This window comes from Xiphophorus hellerii, chromosome 12 (genome assembly GCF_003331165.1).
Source record: "Xiphophorus hellerii strain 12219 chromosome 12, Xiphophorus_hellerii-4.1, whole genome shotgun sequence".
NCBI classification, from domain to species: domain Eukaryota; kingdom Metazoa; phylum Chordata; class Actinopteri; order Cyprinodontiformes; family Poeciliidae; genus Xiphophorus; species Xiphophorus hellerii.
This window is the reverse complement of record NC_045683.1, coordinates 1,145,538-1,164,094: the sequence shown is the minus strand read 5'-3', so window position 1 is coordinate 1,164,094 and position 18,557 is coordinate 1,145,538. Positions and strand designations below refer to the sequence as shown.

The 18,557-nt window shown below is 41.8% G+C and overlaps 1 protein-coding gene across 1 annotated transcript in view; it reads left to right on the top strand.

Annotated features, from left to right (window-relative positions):
* Positions 1-252: 252 nt before the first annotated feature.
* Positions 253-18,557, top strand: part of LOC116730308 (uncharacterized) — a 32,808-nt gene continuing 14,503 nt past the window's right edge. Inside the window, exons 1-5 of the mRNA XM_032579419.1 lie at positions 253-404; positions 4,052-4,096; positions 4,244-4,300; positions 6,938-7,020; positions 9,185-9,235. Coding sequence (XP_032435310.1) covers positions 7,002-7,020; positions 9,185-9,235 — 70 coding nt within the window. The 5' untranslated portion in view covers positions 253-404; positions 4,052-4,096; positions 4,244-4,300; positions 6,938-7,001. The remainder of the gene's footprint in view (positions 405-4,051; positions 4,097-4,243; positions 4,301-6,937; positions 7,021-9,184; positions 9,236-18,557) is intronic.

Here is an 18,557-nt window from a genome sequence, read left to right as displayed (position 1 = left end):
TGTTCTGGTTTCGCCAACACCCCCCGCCCCCCGCTGCAGGTTGTCCGGGTTTTCCCAAAGTCAAATATGGTCACCCTATGGTAGATAAATATAATGGTGAGATTAATAAATGTTTACTCTGAAGTAGCTTTACCTCCCTGTTGCTGATTATGATTATGTTCCTACTTTTGTATCTTCTGTTTTTGTCTTCAGAAAGCCATGATCCTCCCCCACCAGTTTCCTGCCCCTCGTTGTCAAGATCTTTTACTTTCACTCTCTCCGTGGCGCAGCAGGAAATAGAGCTCACACTGCAGACGAGTTAAATTTATATAAATTGAAGTTTAGTGTTTAGTTTCTTTTAATTCATTGTAATACTCAGATATTCACCTGAAATAATTTAGACATCAATTCTTAACCAAGCACAGGTAAGTTTTTTTTTTTTTTTCCAGATTACTTAAAATGGCGGAAATGTTTTTTTTTCTTCTGATTTGCTTTTTGCGCTTTAATTAATCTGAGACGCACTGTCCTGAAGAAATGAATCGACATGAAGAATCACAATTATTTTTTAAAAAATTATGCCTCTATGGCATGATTAATAACAGCAGAAGTTGTGGAAATATTCAGGAAGTTACAAACATAATGTGTTTGATTTTTTTTAACATAGGATAAAAACCTAAATTTGTCTTTATGCCATGCAGATTCTTTCCTTTATTTCACACTGAGGAGCTGAAATAGCAGCAAATCCTTCATTTATGTTGAGATGATTAAACAGAACAAGAAAACTGTTGTTTGACGGAGAGTCACGGTTATTGTAGAAACATATAGGTAAGGACAAACTGAAGGTTTTTCATTGTTCAGTAAAGGTGTGGCCTGAGTTCTCAGCAGTTTCTCACAAAAAATGTATTCAATAATATCTCTGCTGGTTTATTGTAGAAATATCACTTACTCTTTACAGAAATGTTTTTATTTAACAGTTTGATTTTTCCTCCAAATTCAAATGTTTCATCATTATTTCTGCTCAGGAATCTGTGCAAAGACTGGTGCTGAATTTCTCTTGCAGATTTGATTTATTTTTCCATTATCAAAAATAAAATTTTTCTATCACTTTACACTTTAAATGCTCAAAGATAACAACCATTTGATTCATTTCATTCAAAACATATTGGCAACAAACAACTATAGTATAATATAATTGTTTTAAATAAGAAAGAGATAAACTGAACTAAAACAATTTAATGCAACTTTGATAAACAAAAGTCTGCAAACTATATTCTTCTTTTTAACTGTAATAAAGACGTTAAATCTTCTCGTCTAATTTCAGTTAGTTTGCTCCTGACCAGCAGTGTCTGGAATCAGCCTTTTTTAGGTTGTGAAACTTTTTTTCTTCTGGTCCAAAGTTCCTCATTCAAAGCAGCTGATTAAATCTGAAAACAGACATGCTTCTGCTTGTAATCCTGATTTATGTTTTTCCACCAAAAGCTGTAGTGAAATATCAGAGAAAATCTAAATCAACATGTTGAACTCTTTTCCACAGGTAATGATTCCTCTGCCATCTTGTGAAAACTGAACCAGCTGTAGTAACTGTGAGATGTTCACTATGTTACATATCTGACTGACATACCAAACATTTTAAACTTTAAATGCATTACAACAGGATACTTTATTCAGCAAAGAGAAACATTCAGACATCCTGACTGAATGCTGAGAAAAAATGTTTTGCATGTTGAAATCTTTGCTTGTGGTTATTTTCTGAGGAAGAAATATTTTGTCTGTGTTGACTAGAAACTGAAAGCCTCACTTCCTGACTTAGTATTTCTATCATAACTATTTCGACTCAAATATGTTTCTTTCATTTTGCTGGGTAAATCATTTACAGTTACATAAAGCAAACAAATTGAGCTAATTATGAAAAAAATATTTCATAACTTTGTTTAAGTTTTTCTCAGAGCTCCAGGATTATTAGTCTGGATTAATCTAAAAGCTAATAATCCATCATTAATATTTCCCAGCAGATCAATATGATCAGTTGCTCCCTCTGAATCCTTCCATCTTCTCCATCAGAGCCGAAGCTCCTCAGGTAGCAGCTCACCTTGATGCAGCACCTTGAACATGTGTGATCACACACACCTTGATCACCTGAAAATAATCAAACCTGTTTGGAGTTAATCTGCTGATCCAACCATGTTTCCTTTTTTTAGTGAGAATGAAATGACCCCATAGATGCATTCAGACCAATGTGTTGCGACTTTATGAGACAAAAACTGACGAAAAGTATTATTTACATTCTAGTGAGGTTTTCACATCCTTTAGTTTTATTTTCTTTTTTTGTGTGTGGTTGTTACCTTATTGTCTGAGGATAAATGCGGGTCAGTTTCATCGTTTATGTTTAAACAATAAAATATTAGAATCACAATAAACATCGGGTTTGATGTTTATTGGTCTAAATAAAATAGTCAGATTTAATTGTATTTAGGTGAGTTTTGACTCTTTGTAGTTTATTATTGTCCACAGAAAAGGTTTGTGTGGCTGTTGCACATTTTCACACCAGAGAAAACGTGTTGGTATATTTATGCAAACTTTGACTCAAAGTTCATTTATATACATGCCGACTGATGCGTAAAATATGGCGCAGCCCATTTTTTGTGCGCACGCTGCTTTATGCACAAGGCCCCAGATTTAGATGACACAACGTTATGAAATATTATGACTGCTGATACATAACATGAAGTATTAGTTTTTTGATAAACCTAAATGGAGTGGAGAAAAACTGAACTTCCTTGAACACTGAGCAACATATCACATTAAAATGAAACTGAATTGTTTTGTTTATCAGTGTTATTTGTGGTTTTTGGTTATTGCTGTTTTCACTAGTTCATGTAAATATTAGACTTAAGCAACTATTACAAAAACAAAAATGATCATTAATTGTGTTGACTATCACCAGATTCTTTTTGGATCTTTCAGGAATTTATTCTTTTTTTGGTTCTTTATATGTATTTAATAAATCTTAAAGATAAATAATCAAAAGTTCCCCAAATGTCCCAAGGCCACAGACTGAAGGAAAGATTGCATGAAACACATGTACACCCTTTTACCATTAACCTGAGGATTTTGTGTCGACTTCCATTCATTTTTGTGTTTCTAGTTAGTTTTGTCCCTGTGTCGTCTGTCTCTTGTTTCTCTTGATTACCTTCCTGTGTATTTAACCCCACCTGTGTCCCCTGCTCCCAGCCAGGTCCTAGTCATTATGTCTCATTGCCTAGAGTTTTTTCCAGTGCTACCAGTATGTCTTAGTTTCCAAGCCTCTTCATTCAGCTCTACTGCCTGGATTTCTGTTTTCTTGTCCATTAAAATCATCACTTTCCCCTTCAACCTGGGTCCAGCCACATCAATCCTCACCACCATCAACCTCAACTTATGACAAGTTTAGTAACTGCAGTTATGACTAACCCAGACATTTTCTCAATTCTAAACATTACCAGTTAATTCCTAACCTTAACCAAAACTTAATTCACACCATTCTGCTAAACCCTAAATGGGAGTTTGGGCCCCATAAGGAGCAAAGTATCCACAACATAATGTTTGGTGGATAAATTATCTTTCCAAGGTGATAAAAACAAAAACAGACACACAAACAAACACAACCTCCTTTTATTGTACTAATGGTAATCTATATTTTCTTTCCCATCCTCAACGTGAAGGTTATAGCTGATGCATGTTTCTGGTTTTGTTTCTTTTTTACTCAGGTAAAATATTGTCTCATCCCCATAAAGAGCATCTCCCTCTGTTCATGTTGACACAACGATAATTATCATTATCATGATCGATTCAGCTGTAACACAGCTTTGTAATTACTATTTTCATTTTTACTGAACAGCTTAACGTTTATTAATAAGGTCTGTAAATTTAAATATTTATATAACTTTTTATTTTACATTTACTAATTGTTTGACATTTACAAAACCTTTAGAGATTCAAAGTGCAAAAATACAAAGAATTTATTGACAAAAGCTTTTTTACAATAATAAAAAGTTAATAAAGTAAATTAAAATGTTTTTTTTATTTCTTACAGATGATTCATGCCTGTTTAAAATGGCATCTGCAGGTGATCAATCTGGTAAGACTTTATCAGTACAATGCAAACACCATATTGTTGCACTACAAAATACACAAATTATTAACTATTTAGTTTGGGCTTTTTGTGATGTTTTTAAATGTTTTTTGCTTCCTAAACTTCCTAAACTTTGTTGTATTCTTATTGTAGGTGCTGATGTCAGACCTCTGCATCGCAGCAGCAGCTTTGAATTCATACCACCAGCCTGTGAGTTCAAATATTAATCTCATAGAACTGATTTTAGGAGCCTACTTTAAAATGTGTTACTCACAGGTGACTTACTTATGTTTTCCTTTTCTGTAGCTTGCTGGGTTTAAACAATATGAATATTATGAATGAACTGAGTGGACAGATGGAGCTATGAGGTCTACTTTCTCACCTAAAAACATATTAAAACTACGTTTTGTGACAAAATAATAGTGATAAGAGAGCAATGTATTTCTGTAGTCACCTTTCATTTACCGCTGCTGGAGGTGCATTGCATTGTGGGACAATGCTGGCTCAAGTCCACAAAAGGGGCTCTTTGCAGGTACGGCGTTGACATCACAGCCACATGCGCAAATGCGGCTCTCTTGTTTCCGCTTTGAGTTACCATGACAGCTAGAAAAGATAAAGTTGTATTTCAGACACAAATAAAACAATACTATGCACTTTACTGTCTTCCTAATACAGTATAATGGGCATTTAAGTTTTCATGGATTTCCAAGCAATCCTGAATTAAGAAGATGGTGGCTTCTTAATTATTCATCTGTCAATGTGCGGCAAACTAGCGGTATTGTAGGGCCACACTGGGATAACGCGGTGAATTTCAAACTGTCCAACACGTGTTTCAATATACTCCAAGTCGTTTCAGGTTGTTGCAATCATCAATTTATTCCACTTGACTGTCATACTTCAGACTTTACATGGACTGACACATACTGACCAGGCTAAGCCATACAATGGTGCCAACAATAAACGACATTACAACACGGTCAACAGAAATTACGACCACCACCGGCGCACCCACTTCCTCATACATACAAAGCCAGCGCGCCAGTATGGCTCCCATTCATACCTTAGTGACAGTCACGCCCACCTCCACACACCCACCACCCAGGTGTCAAAGCCGTGTGCTCCTGCCACATCAGTAATTGCTTATTTCAATCATATGGCTCTTACAATCTGTACCAGCTAAAGCTAACGCCGCACAGCAAAGTTTACAGCCTTCACTTCACTCCGGATCAACTTCTTCAGTCTAAAGCAGAAGGTAAAGGAGCTTCCTGGGTTATTTCCATGGAATCACTTCTGTATTCAGCCTGAAAGAGTTTATGGGAACCAGAGAGCAGACCAGAGCCAGACAGCCGAGCTACTGATCCGCCTGTACACACTCCCAGAGCGTGTACAGGCGCTCTGGGAGCTACCTCCAAAGGTAGACCCCTCCAAAGGGGTCTACCTTTGGAGGGGCAGGGGCTCAAAGTTAAAAAGGGGCACATTGAACAAGATCTTAAAACACCGTACAACAACATAGCAACAACCCATATTAATAAAAAAATGTATATTTACTTGGACCATACTTTACCACTGTCATCATGTGGGGCAATGCAAAGCAAATATAGTTTGTTTTACCCAACAGGTATAAAGTTGCAGTTTCTGTTGCTAACAATCCTGGAGGGCTGAGTTGATCTGAGACTGTAGCTGTTAAACAGACCAGAGGAGAGAAGGTCAAAGGTTGTAAAGTTATAAAATAAAAACATTTGATAATATTTTACACACTGTATTCCAACCACAAACATTGATCGAACCAGCCTTTGCTAAAACGTTTCTGTTGCACTCCAAACAAGTGTGACAAGTATTTTTGTCACACTTGTTTGGTATTAGTATTTTAGCAAAGAGGCGAGGCTCTTTGCTAAAACGTTTCTGTTGCACTCCAAACAAGTGTGACAAGTATTTTTGCAGGAAAATGCTACAACAAATACATATTAAAAATGTTAAATTAGATGAAAAAAAAAATCTAAATTTAATATTTCCTGTGGTTACTTTGGTGTTGCTATGACCTTTCCAGGGGGAACCATTGGCACCCCCACTGGAACAAAGTGAAGATAATCGGAGGTTTCTCCTTTAGCTTTACCTTCAGTGCAACCCCTACTCCAGTTTTGGGCTTTCAGTGTGGTGTCTGTGGCAACAGTCTAAAAGATACCAACATGAGAGAACATTTTGACAAAGAATAAACCTGCGTATTGAATACACAAATTCATTTATTGTCCCCAGTCCAAGGATTGTCCAGCTGCTGCTCATTTTGTCTGATCACCCAGTAGACATGCCCCAACCCTGCACCGAGTTAAAAAACAACTCACTGAGTAATACTCAGTGACAGCAAGTTGGATTAAAAATTATACACAAATCAAGAGAAACATTAATTTTGTACAATAAAATGTCAGCAAATGCTCATTTACAGTTGTTAACTACACATGGCAACAATATTTGAGATGAGGCATTTATATTGTTGTTCACCATATATTTACATTTACAGCACTATGAGCTTTTCTGAACGGTATGCCTAAGATTATCTAAGACATCTGACTTTAAACTTTACTGAACAATCAAATGATTAATGTAGATACTAACAACAAAAACAAAAGAAAAAGAGATTGAAAAAGAGAAGTATTTTATTTTTAATGTCTCTTAACCCACACATGAACAAGAACAGAAGAAACTATTCTGCAGATTTGCATGTTTGATGCCTGTTTGTTTATCAAGTTTATGTTTCTTATTTCTAGCTGTCATTCTAAGTCCCCAGACTGCCAGACAACTACATTTATTCATTGGAAAGTAAAGAATATATTTATGTTTTCTCCTTTTAAGATTAAATGGATCAGCTGTTGATCACCAGCTGAATGTGTCCAGTTGTTTAAACCAAAGCGACAAGATGGCAGCTGTAGAGCTTGGTGAGTACAGCCTCTTACTACCATGAGCAGTGGCTGTTTCATAAAACCAGGGTAGCAGATTAAGCTGGGATTTTCCAGATATCCTGTCTCAACTAAGCCTCGATTCAGATACACAAACGAGGAAACACATAAGTTACCATGGTGAATTATTCTGTAAAGCTAGCTTGCTTCAGAAAAAGCTAACAACCAGGCTAACATCTCGGTTTAGTTAATTCTGGAGCCGTATCAGTTCAGTCACTGATCAGAAAACTATGAGTTTTAATACTGATTCCATTTTTTATCACTCTGAATTAAAATGCCACAAATTCATTTTGGTATTCAGTAAAGAACTTATTATTTTACCATTACAATGTTAAAAAATACAATTATCAATTTTAAAATGGCTCATACAGACTCTCTTACTGTTCAGTTGTATTTCTGAAGAACTGTTCTAGTTTGACAGTTTAGTTTTTGCTCTACAAAATGTTTTGCATCAGCTGGGTTGTTAACATTTTTACTTGTTCCTGTTAGTGAATGTGCAAAGAGAGTGTCTGATTTCCTTTTCTCTTTAAATCAGAATTACTACATAAGCTACATTTCCACTCAAATGCTGTGCAACTTTTAAGCAAACTTGTGAAAGGTTGCAAACAAAGGGAAAAAGGTATACTAATTACGCATGTTTCCATCCACTGGTTTGGAGCAAATCAAAATGCTGTTGACATCACACAAAGCTGGAATTAACAGTGTAGAGCAGTGTTGTATAGTAATGAAGTAAAAACACTTCACTACTTTACTTAAGTATATTTTGGAGTACTTCATACTTTCCTCGAGTATGAACATTTTTGATGACTTTCACTTTTACTTCACTATATTTCCGAACTTAATTGCGTACTTTTACTCCGATACATTTTCAATGTGTGGTTTAGTTACTCGTTACAAAAAAGCGAGAGAGAGAAACGCAAGTGTTTTGACCCCACCTACTGATTAGCAAGTAGCAAGCAGGCTACCGAACAAAGTCCGTAGCCTTCTTGCCTGGGCTTGTTCGTCACCATCAATAGGATACACCTGTTTCGCTTCTCCCATTAAACACAAAGCAAGTCTCGCAATCAGCAGCAGCCACATGGAGGAGGAGACGGAGACCACAACGACAGCTGGTGGCTCCAGGGGAACCACCAGCTGGTGATGAGAGCCCATGGCCTTATTTAAACACAATACACTCTTTCGTGGGTGTTAAAGATTTGTCGTACCGCATGCAGTTTATGTTATTCCTGCCCGAAGATGTGGAAATTCTATCTTACAAAAACTCCCTGTCCAACTTGAAGAAACACATCGAGGTAACTTCTTATGAAATGGTTATAATCCTCCTGTTTCAGTAACTATAGCTTGGTCACTAGACACTACTGTATTGTGAAATCTTGACCATAAATGAACTTTGTTTGGCATTGTTTCAGTTCCATACGTGGTGTATTTAGCTTAGGCCTAATGTTGACTGTAGCAGGCTACCTAGACTCCTCTGTTCAAGGGGGGACAGAAGCCATAGCGATAGCAATTTAGACTGAATTGGAAAGGCATGCAAGTTCAAAACCACAAACCATTAACATGTGCTACTCTTTAAAACTGGAACAATCTATTAGCAGGTTTAATTTTGCCTGCACTTGGTTGTGTACATTATTTTAAGTGTATTTGACAAGTTTACCAAAATATAAAAAATGTCATTCAAACTGCATTTGCTTTGTTTTACTTTTTACTTGTACTTTTCATTACATTACTTGAGTACATCCATTTTTACAGTAATTTCCATACTTAAGTACAAGAAGTTTCAGATACTTTAAGACTTTTACTCAAGTAACATTTCAGTGACTTGGACTTTTACCAAAGTCGTATTTTGGAGAGGTACCTATACTTTTACTTGACTCTGAGATTTCAGTACTTTATACAACACTGGTGTAGAGGTTACAAACTAGCACAGACCGTACATCTCAGAAAAATTTAGTTTACCACATTTATTCTTTTAGGATTTATTTTCTTTGTCTTTTTTTGATGCAATGTAATGTTTTTGGAATTTCTTTGTGTAAATGGTGTTGCATAAATAACTAGTCTTGCCTTGGCATGACATAACTTTCATAACTCAGAATTGTGTAATATTGTTAACATTGATCTAACATTTTTTTATCTGATTTAACAGACATGCATCCTGTGAAACGAAGAAACAGCAACGAATTAATACGACCAAAGAGTAAGATTAACTTTTAACTTCTGTGGGATTTACCAAAAATGAGTTTGTTAGTTTTTCAGCATTACATTGGAAACCTGAACATAAAGTGGTGCTAGTTAACAAAATTACATTTGAATTTTTGTAAAAATGTTTGTGATTTATGTAAGTAATTTCTGAAACTGCATTTGAATGTATTTTATGTAGGTCATTTTGTTTTGCCGAAAGCTTAGGTGACAAAAGTATGGAGAGCCATTTCAGCCAAAATTAAATAAATAAATATATAAGGAAAATAGATAAATAAATGAGTAAAATAAATAAATAAATGAGTAATTGGCATCTTTATTCCCTTTTATATTTATTCATTTATTACATTTATTTATTCCCAGATTTATTTCTGCCTGACCTTTTTTCATTTCCCTATTTTCCTTTTTCATTTTTTTCATTTATCTGTTTTTCATTTTCTCATTTTCATGTATCTTAAAAACAAAATTGATTAGCCAATTTAAACTCGGTCGGTCGGTCTTTGAGTCCCTTTTTATTTTGGTAATGGAACAGAAACACACAGATTGGTGCAAGACCTAGTTAAAACAATAATTACTGAGATTATTAATTTTGTTGGGTCATTAATTTGAATAGGTTTTTTGATTTTTTTTCCTTAAAGTGTTTTGGATCTTAGTGATCAGAGGACGTGCTGGTCTCAGCATCCTGGCAGCGTTCAGTTTGTCACCTACTGCCGAGATCGTATTGAGCACCCTATTGATTAAATATAACTGTAGTTGGAAAACAAACATCAGCGTTAACTTACCATGCAACGTCTGGGCAACCAGAGGGCTTCTGGATGGACAGCAGCAGTGGATGTTAGTAAAAGAAAGATGGCCTCCGATGCAGATCTCCAAGGCTTGCCACTCTCATTCTCTCAGCTCAACAAAAACAACTCATTCATCGATACTCTATAGAGCTGCCTCTGAATATTGCAATTCCCTTATGGTGTACAAACACGTTCTGTCTGAGCAGCCACACAAAAAATAAAGTCATGAGTTATAACACTATTTTCTAATGAAGTTGCTGAGCTTCAGCTCACTGATAAGCCGGTGGTAGGTCGCTATCTTTCTTGAAGCAAAGTACAGTGTGATGCTAACCAACCAGTTGGACAAGTGGTAGCCTGATGACGCTGCCCCTCCTCCTTAGCATATATTTATTTACCTTTTTTTCCAGTTTGGGGGAAAAACTGATAAATGAAAAAGGAAATTTGAAAAAGAATAAATGAAAAAACCCTGTGGGGGGTTCTCCGGGAGTATGGGGTACCGGGCCCTTTGATACGGGCTGTCAGGTCCCTGTATGACCGGTGTCAGAGTCTGGTCCGCATTGCTGGCAGCAAGTCGGGCTCGTTTCCGGTGAGAGTTCGACTCCGCCAGGGCTGCCCTTTGTCACCGATTCTGTTCATCACTTTCATGGACAGAATTTCTAGGCGCAGCCAAGGTGTTGAGGGGATCCGATTTGGTGGCCTTAGGATCTCATCTCTGCTTTTTGCAGACGATGTGGTGCTTTTGGCTTCATCAGATCGTGATCTGCAGCTCTCGCTGGAGCGGTTCGCAGCCGAGTGTGAAGCGGCCGGGATGAGGATCAGTGCCTCCAAATCCGAGGCCATGGTCTTGAGCCGGAAAAGGGCAGAGTGCCTTCTCCGGGTCAGGGGGGGTGTCCTGCCCCAAGTGGAGGAGTTCAAGTATCTCGGGATCTTGTTCAGGAATGGGGGAAGAATGGAGCAGGAGATCGACAGGCGGATTGGCGCAGCATCTGCCGTCAAGCGGGCGCTGTACCGGTCCGTTGTGGTGAAGAGAGAGCTGAGCCAAAAAGCGAAGCTCTCGATTTACCGGTCGATCTACATTCCCACCCTCATCTATGGTCATGAACTTTGGGTCGTGACCGAAAGAACGAGATCGCGGATACAAGCGGCCGAAATGGGTTTTCTCCGTAGGGTGTCTGGGCTCTCCCTTAGAGAGAGAAGCTCAGTCATCAGGGAGGGACTCAGAGTAGAGCCGCTGCTCCTTCACATCGAGAGGAGCCAGTTGAGAAGCATCTGGCCAGGATGCCTCCTGGACGCCTCCCTGGTGAGGAGTTCATGTCCCACCAGGAGGAAGGGGAAGACCCAAACCACACTGCTGTTCCTGAATCCGAGGTTCGACTATCCGTTGGACCCTCCTCTCCAGGACCCCTGAATAGACCTTGCCAGGGAAGCTTAAGAGTGTGACCCCCCTGTAATTGGAGCACACCCTCCGGTCCCCCTTTTTGAACAGGGGGACCACCACCCCGGTCTGCCAATCCAGGGGAACTTCCCCTGATGTCCATGTGATATTGCAGAGTCTAGTCAGCCAACACAACCCTACAACATCCAGAGCCTTAAGGAACTCTGGGCGGATCTCATCCACCCCCCGGGCCTTGCCACTGAGGAGCTTTTTAACCACCTCGGCGACCTCGTCCCCAGAGATTGGAGAGCCCAACCCAGAGTCCCCAGGCTCATCTTTCTCAATGGAAGGCATGTTGGTGGGATTGAGGAGGTCTTCGAAGTATTCTGCCCACCGGCCCACAATGTCCCGAGTAGAGGTCAGCAGTACACCATCCCCACTATAAACAGTGTTGGTGCCGTACTACTTCCCCCCCTGAGACTCCGGATGGTGGACCAGAATCACCTCAAAGCCGTACGGAAGTCTTTCTCCATGGCCTCTCCAAACTCCTCTCACGCCTGAGTTTTTGCCTCAGCAACCACCTCAGCATGAAGAAGAAGAAGATTTTTTTTTTTGATTTTTAACAAAACATTTATTATACAATAATTGAACAATACATTACATAATCAGGTCAAGGATACTAAAAAAAATCACAATAAATAGTTACAACAACAACTGGTTATATTTTAGTTCTCCCTGATTAGAAATGGTGGACAACACATTGTTAAAACCCCACAGTTCTAAAAAAAACCCTTTAAATCCCCGGTGGCTCTGTGGAAACAAAACCTTCACAGAGCGCCACGTCGAGTCCAGGTCCAGCCTGCATTTTGTCCCGTCGAGTCAAGTAAATAGCCATCTTGGCTTCGGCTATTAAAAAATTTAAAAGCCGGGATTTAAAACTAGTGGATCGGCTGTAATGTACACCATTGATAAAAACAGAATTGGTAAAAACCACGCTAAAAAGGCTAAAAAGGCTAAAAATGCTAAAAATGCTCGTTAAAAGATTTAAAAAGCCAGCTAACCGTACACAATCTATAAAAACGTGAAAAACACTCTCGGACAAACTGCAAAAAGGACACTCGTTTAAAACCCCAGGACTGATGACCGATAAAAACGAGTTGGTGGCGATGGCACCGTGAAGAATCCGCCACTGTAAATCACCAGTCCGTTTTTTTATCGGAGGTTTGTACCGAGTCCTCCACTGAGGTTTCTGACCTTTGAGTCTGTCGCTCCACACACTGATGTTTCTTTTGTTCAGGATTTTTACACAATATTTGTACAGTACTTTTGGCCCCATTTTGCACAAGTCCAGTCCTTCGTCCGGACTTTGAAGTAGAGGACCACCGTCCTCTCTGAAATCCGGAATTATAAGCAGGTCCGGGAATGGGTCAGTCGGATCGGGCAGGCAGTGTTTTGTGGAGTGCAGCTGCAGGAGCCGCCTCTCCCCAGCTGTCATCTTTACCTTCACCCGGTCCAGGAAGCGCTGAGTTAACCTGGCGGACCGGATCCCCAGCAGTGAGCCGACTCCCTGAATGTTCTTAAAATCCGGTCCAGCCACTCGCACCAACCGTCCCAGGGTCACCGTACCGGACCTGATCAGCGCCTCGGCAAGTCCTGGTGTGGCGCCGTCACGGACATCTAGTCGCGCTCTATACACTAGCGGTTCTTCTAAAAGCCAATGCAGAGAAATTTGCGTCCTTGATCTGTGCTGTTTAAAAAGAGCACAGGATTTAAAAACGCTTTGATAAAACTGAGGCAACCCTTTTAACTTTAAAAGACTAAAATCAGTTAAAAACAGAGCAGCATCCAGCCCCAGACAATTAACACGTCTGAGAATGCAGCTGGCCACATCTTTCCATACAGGAGATCCTGTCAGGTACTTCTGGAGGAACTGTAATCTAAAAGTAGCTGTTCTACTGGCCAGGTGGACAAGGCCCTGGCCCCCCTCCTCTCTCGAAAAAAACAAAACAGACTGTGGCACCCAGTGTAGACCGTTCCAGAAGAAGTTGACCATCTCTGATTGGACCTTTGCCAGTAGGCCAGATGGTGGGTCTAACACAGCAAGTTTATGCCACAGTTGCGAAGCAACGAGGTTGTTTAAAACCAGCACTCTGCCCCGGTATGACATCTGTGAGTGCAGCCACTTCCATTTTGACACCTTGTTTTGTATTTTTTGTTCAATGTTTTCCCAGTTCTTACACACAGTAGTTTTATTGCCTAAAAACAAACCCAAATACTTAAAACCATCTTTCTTCCATAAAAGACCCTGAGGGAGAACTGGGAGCCCGTTGGACCACTCGCCGACAGCCAGGGCTTCGCTTTTCCCCCAGTTCACCCTCGCAGCGGACAAAGTGGAAAACTTTTCCGTGATCTCGGTTAAAATACTGACATCTCGCTGATCTTTAATAAAAACAACAACATCGTCAGCGTAGGCAGATAAAACCACATTGTTTTTAAAACCAGGTAAAACCAGACCATAAACACTCGAGCGTATTTTCTGGAGGAGAGGTTCCAGGGAGAGTGCGTAGAGCATCCCCGAGAGCGCGCAGCCCTGTCGAACGCCTCTACACACCCTAAAAGGAGCACACATGCTGCCGTTGATCTTCAGCACACTCTCAATGCCACTGTACAGAACCTGGATCTTGGCAATAAGACCCTCGCTGAACCCAAACCTCCTCATGGTTTCCCAGAGGAAGCCGTGTTCAACGCGGTTGAATTCCTTTTCTTGATCTAATGAAATCAAGCCAGTCTTCAAACCCAATGAACCAGAGACCTCCAAAATGTCCCGAATTAGGTAGACGTTATCTACCATGGACCTGCTGGGGACGCAATAGGTCTGATCCCGGTGGATGACCTGCTCCATAGCTTTCCCCAGCCTCGTGGCCTTGGAGAGGATCTTGTAGTCGGTGCAGAGGAGGGACACAGGGCGCCAGTTCTTCATGTCCTGCAGATTTCCCTTCTTGGGCAGCAAAGTGATAACTGCCCTGCGGCAGGACAAAGGGAGTGAACCAGTAAGCAGACTCTCATTGTGAACATCGAGAAGGTCTTGGGCCAGAAGATCCCAGTAGGCCTTGTAGAACTCCACAGTGAGCCCGTCAATGCCTGGGGACTTCTGGCCCTGCATGTTGAGGAGGGCTGTGTGGAGTTCTTGAAGCCCCAGGGGGCGCTCCAGGTCAGTGTTGGTCTCCTTGGAGACCTGAGGCAGTTCACTGCAGAACTCCTCGAACAGTTCCTCGTTCTCTTTGTATTCCCTTTTGAACAGAGAACGGTAAAACTCCACAGCCCTCCTCCTGATCTGCCCTGGAGAGTGGATCTGCTTCCTCTGCCCATGTTTCCTCTCCAAACTGAAGAAAAAGCCAGAGGGAGCATCCATCTCTGTGATGTTCTGGATCCGGGACCTGACCAAAGCGCCTTGGACTTTATTCTCCAGCAGGTTTGCTAAAACTAGCCTTTTAGATCTGAGAGCTTCAATGTGCTCTCGATTTCCTGTGGATTCACTAAGTTGTTCTAATTCCACGATGTTCATCTCCAGATCCCTGATAGATCCGGTAATGTCACGGGTAACATTGAGAGTATGCTGCTGACTCAGCAGTTTTATCTGAACTTTCCCCTGGTCCCACCACTGTCTCAGACAAGTAAAATCAGCCTTTCTCTGTCTAAAACCCGTCCAAAAATAACCTAAAATCTCCCTAAAACCCCGATCATAAGTTAAAACAGAGTTAAAATGCCAGTAAGCGCTTCTAGGTAAAATGTTTCTGATAAAAACACCTAAAAGCAACGAGTGATCGGTAAAAGCCACCGGTAAAATCTGGCATGTTTTAAACACGTTAAAATGATGTTTAAACAATAAAAACGATCAAGTCGAGCTAAAGAGATTCGGTTTTCCTTAATGTGGGACCATGTGTACTGCCTGGAGCCTGTTCATCCTCCTCCATACGTCCACCAGGCCGTGAGACGAGACCAGCTGACCCAGAGCATGTTGGGCTGCTGGATGCGGCTCTGCATGATTACGATCTAAAAACTCGTTTTCTGTACAATTAAAATCCCCGCCTATAAAAACATAATCCTCAGACCCACAATCACCCAGCCTTTCCCCAATTTGTTCAAAAAAACGCTTTTTCTCTGCATTGGTAATGGGAGCATAAATATTAATAAAAACCAGACTAAAATGATCAAACTTTGTTTTGACTAAAAGACACCTCCCCTGAACGACATGTTCTACTTCAGTAGAGTTTGGGGTGAAAGCTTTGGAGAACAGGAAGCCCACCCTGCACTCTGGGAGGCACCGTGGCTTAAAATGACCCCCCCCCTCCACTCTCTGCCCCAGTCTGTTTCAATTAAATGATCGCTGTGAGTTTCTTGTAAATAAATAACATCAATTCTCTTGTGGTTCAGTGTTTGGTAAATTAAAGCCCGTTTCTCAGCTTCCCTCGCCCCGTTAAGATTCAAAGATGCTATTTTAAAAGAATCCATGTTGAGTAAGAAGCTAAAACCAACACACCAAAAAACTATCAATAATAATAATAATAAAATGTTACTGTGCATCATTTTAATCAGAGCTGTTTCCTGACTTTGGACATTATTTTCTTCAACCTAAAAACTTCCTGATCTGATAACCCTGATGCTTCTTTGTTCCTAATGTGATGCCTTGCTGAGAAATAAAAACATCTTAAATTAGGAAAATAGCTTTTGATTTTTACTCCCCTAAAACCTTTAGTTTGTTCTAAAAAGGTTCTAAAAGATTCTGCAGGGTACCTTGGTTCTTTAAGACCAGATTGTGACACAGATGCTTCATTGGTATCAGAGAACCAGCTCTCAGCGTCGCTGCTGTCTGATACCTCCTTCCTCTCAGTAACCAGCTTGCTGACCAGCTTGCTGGCCTGCACAGCAGCCACCACATTCTTTCTCTTACTGCGCCTCTTTATCGGGGCAGAAGCTTCCAGCTCCATCTCCTCCTCTGCCTCACCTGTCTCTCCCTCCACTCCAGCTCCAAAAACCAACTCCACACTGTTCTTTCATTCTGTCCACCTACCTCCACCTCTCCTGTCCCTCCCAGATTTCCACACACTAAATGCTCCTCACTGCCCTTCACCTCCTCCTGCTCTCCCTGCACACCGTCTCTCTCTCCCTCTACACTTTCACCCCATCACCACACACCACCGTGCGCCCCTCCTTTCCCACACACACACTCATCCCACTGTCCACCACTGACACCTCAACAATACCGTCTGCTGGTTCTTCTGCAGCGGGTTCCTCCTCTGCCCTATCCTCACCAGGTGAGGCCCCCTCCTGTTCAGCAGCAGCGGGCTGCTGCTTCGCCGCACCTGGCTCAGCCGGGTCGGCCCTCATAGGACACATTTTTATGATGTGGCCCTCCTGACCACAACCAAAACACCTCATATTAGAAGACATGGCAAACAGAACATAATCAAAATCATCAATCCTCACATGAAACCGTAAATTGAGCTCCTCATCTTTACGGTTTAAAATCATAAACAGTTGTCTCCTATGAGACACAACGTGTTTCAGCAAAGGTGATTTGCATCCCGTCAGAACTTTTTTAAGTGGTGACACCACCTTACCGTGCCTTGACAGTTCTTTAATCACAAACTCATCGCTGATGAACGGTGGCACGTTAGACAAAGTTACTTTTGTTGCAGGGAGTGTTAGCGGCGACACCTGCAAAAACAAATCCCCTACGGAAACGCCCTCCTCCACCAACTGTTGAGCCTGCTCAACCTTTTCAACAAACAACACCACCGCTCCATTCATCCGTGCTGCCGACCTAATATTCCCGTGCCCAATCACCTCACCCACAGCCAAACAAACTTCCTCCACGCTGCACGGAGAACCAGCACCCACCTTGATGCCGTTCTTCCGTGTCAGCGTGGAGAAAGACCCACCACCAACAACCACCATGGCGTCCTAAGACGCCGGCCTGACGGCCACAACCGAACCCACAAAACCCCTTAAAACGTGACGAAACTAAACACGAAATTACAAATAAACAAGTAACACAAACACACAGTGAAAAAACAGTAAGAAAAAACAAAGATAGAAAAGATGCAATCACTCGCTCTCTCACTCTTCTTCTGCTCTTCCGCAAACACCCTCCTCTCACATGAAGAAGAAGAAGAAGAAGAAAAATTACTTTATTCATCCCAGCAGGGAATTTATTTCGCAGTTACAGCAAGAATTTTATATACACAGATTAACACACACACGACGGGAGATGCGTCTGCAGGCAGCCAGCTGAGCCGGCGCCATGCCGCTTTGCCCTCCGCCGCTGTGGGACCCCATCAGCTGTTTCTGGAGTCCCACAGGCCAAAAAGGCCCGATAGGACTCCTTCTTCAGCCTGGCAGCATCCCTCACTGAAGGTGTCCACCAACGGGTTCGAGGGTTGCCGCCGCGACAGGCACCGACAACCTTGCGGCCACAGCTCCGATGGGCCGCCTCGACAATGGAGGCACGGAACATGGTCCACTCAGACTCCATGTCCCCCACCTCCCCCGGGACGTGTTCAAAGTTCTGCCAGAGATGGGAGTTAAAGCTCCGTCTCACAGGGGATTCCGCCAGACGTTCCCAGCAGACCCTCACAACACGTTTGGGCCTGCCAGGTCTGACCGGCTTCCTCCCCCACCACCGGAGCCAACTCACCACCAGGTAGTGGTCAGTGGACAGCTCCGCACCTCTCTTCACCCGAGTGTCAAAGACATACGGCCGCAGATCCGATGAAACGATGACAAAGTCGATCATCGAACTGCGGCCTAGGGTGTCCTGGTGCCAAGTGCACATATGGACACCTTATGCTTGAACATGGTGTTCGATATGGACAATCCATGACGAACACAGAAGTCCAACAACAGAACACCGCTCGAGTTCAGATCGGGGGGGCCGTTCCTCCCAACCATGCCCCTCCAGGTCTCACTGTCGTTGCCCACGTGAGTGTTGATGTCCACCAGCAGAACAAGGGAGTCCCCAGGAGGAGCACTCTCCAGTACTCCCTCTAAGGACTCCAAAAAGGGTGGGTAATCTGAACTGTCGCTCGACCCGTAAGCACAAACTACAGTCAGGACCCGTCCCCCCACCTGTAGGCGGAGGGAGGCTACCCTCTCGTTCA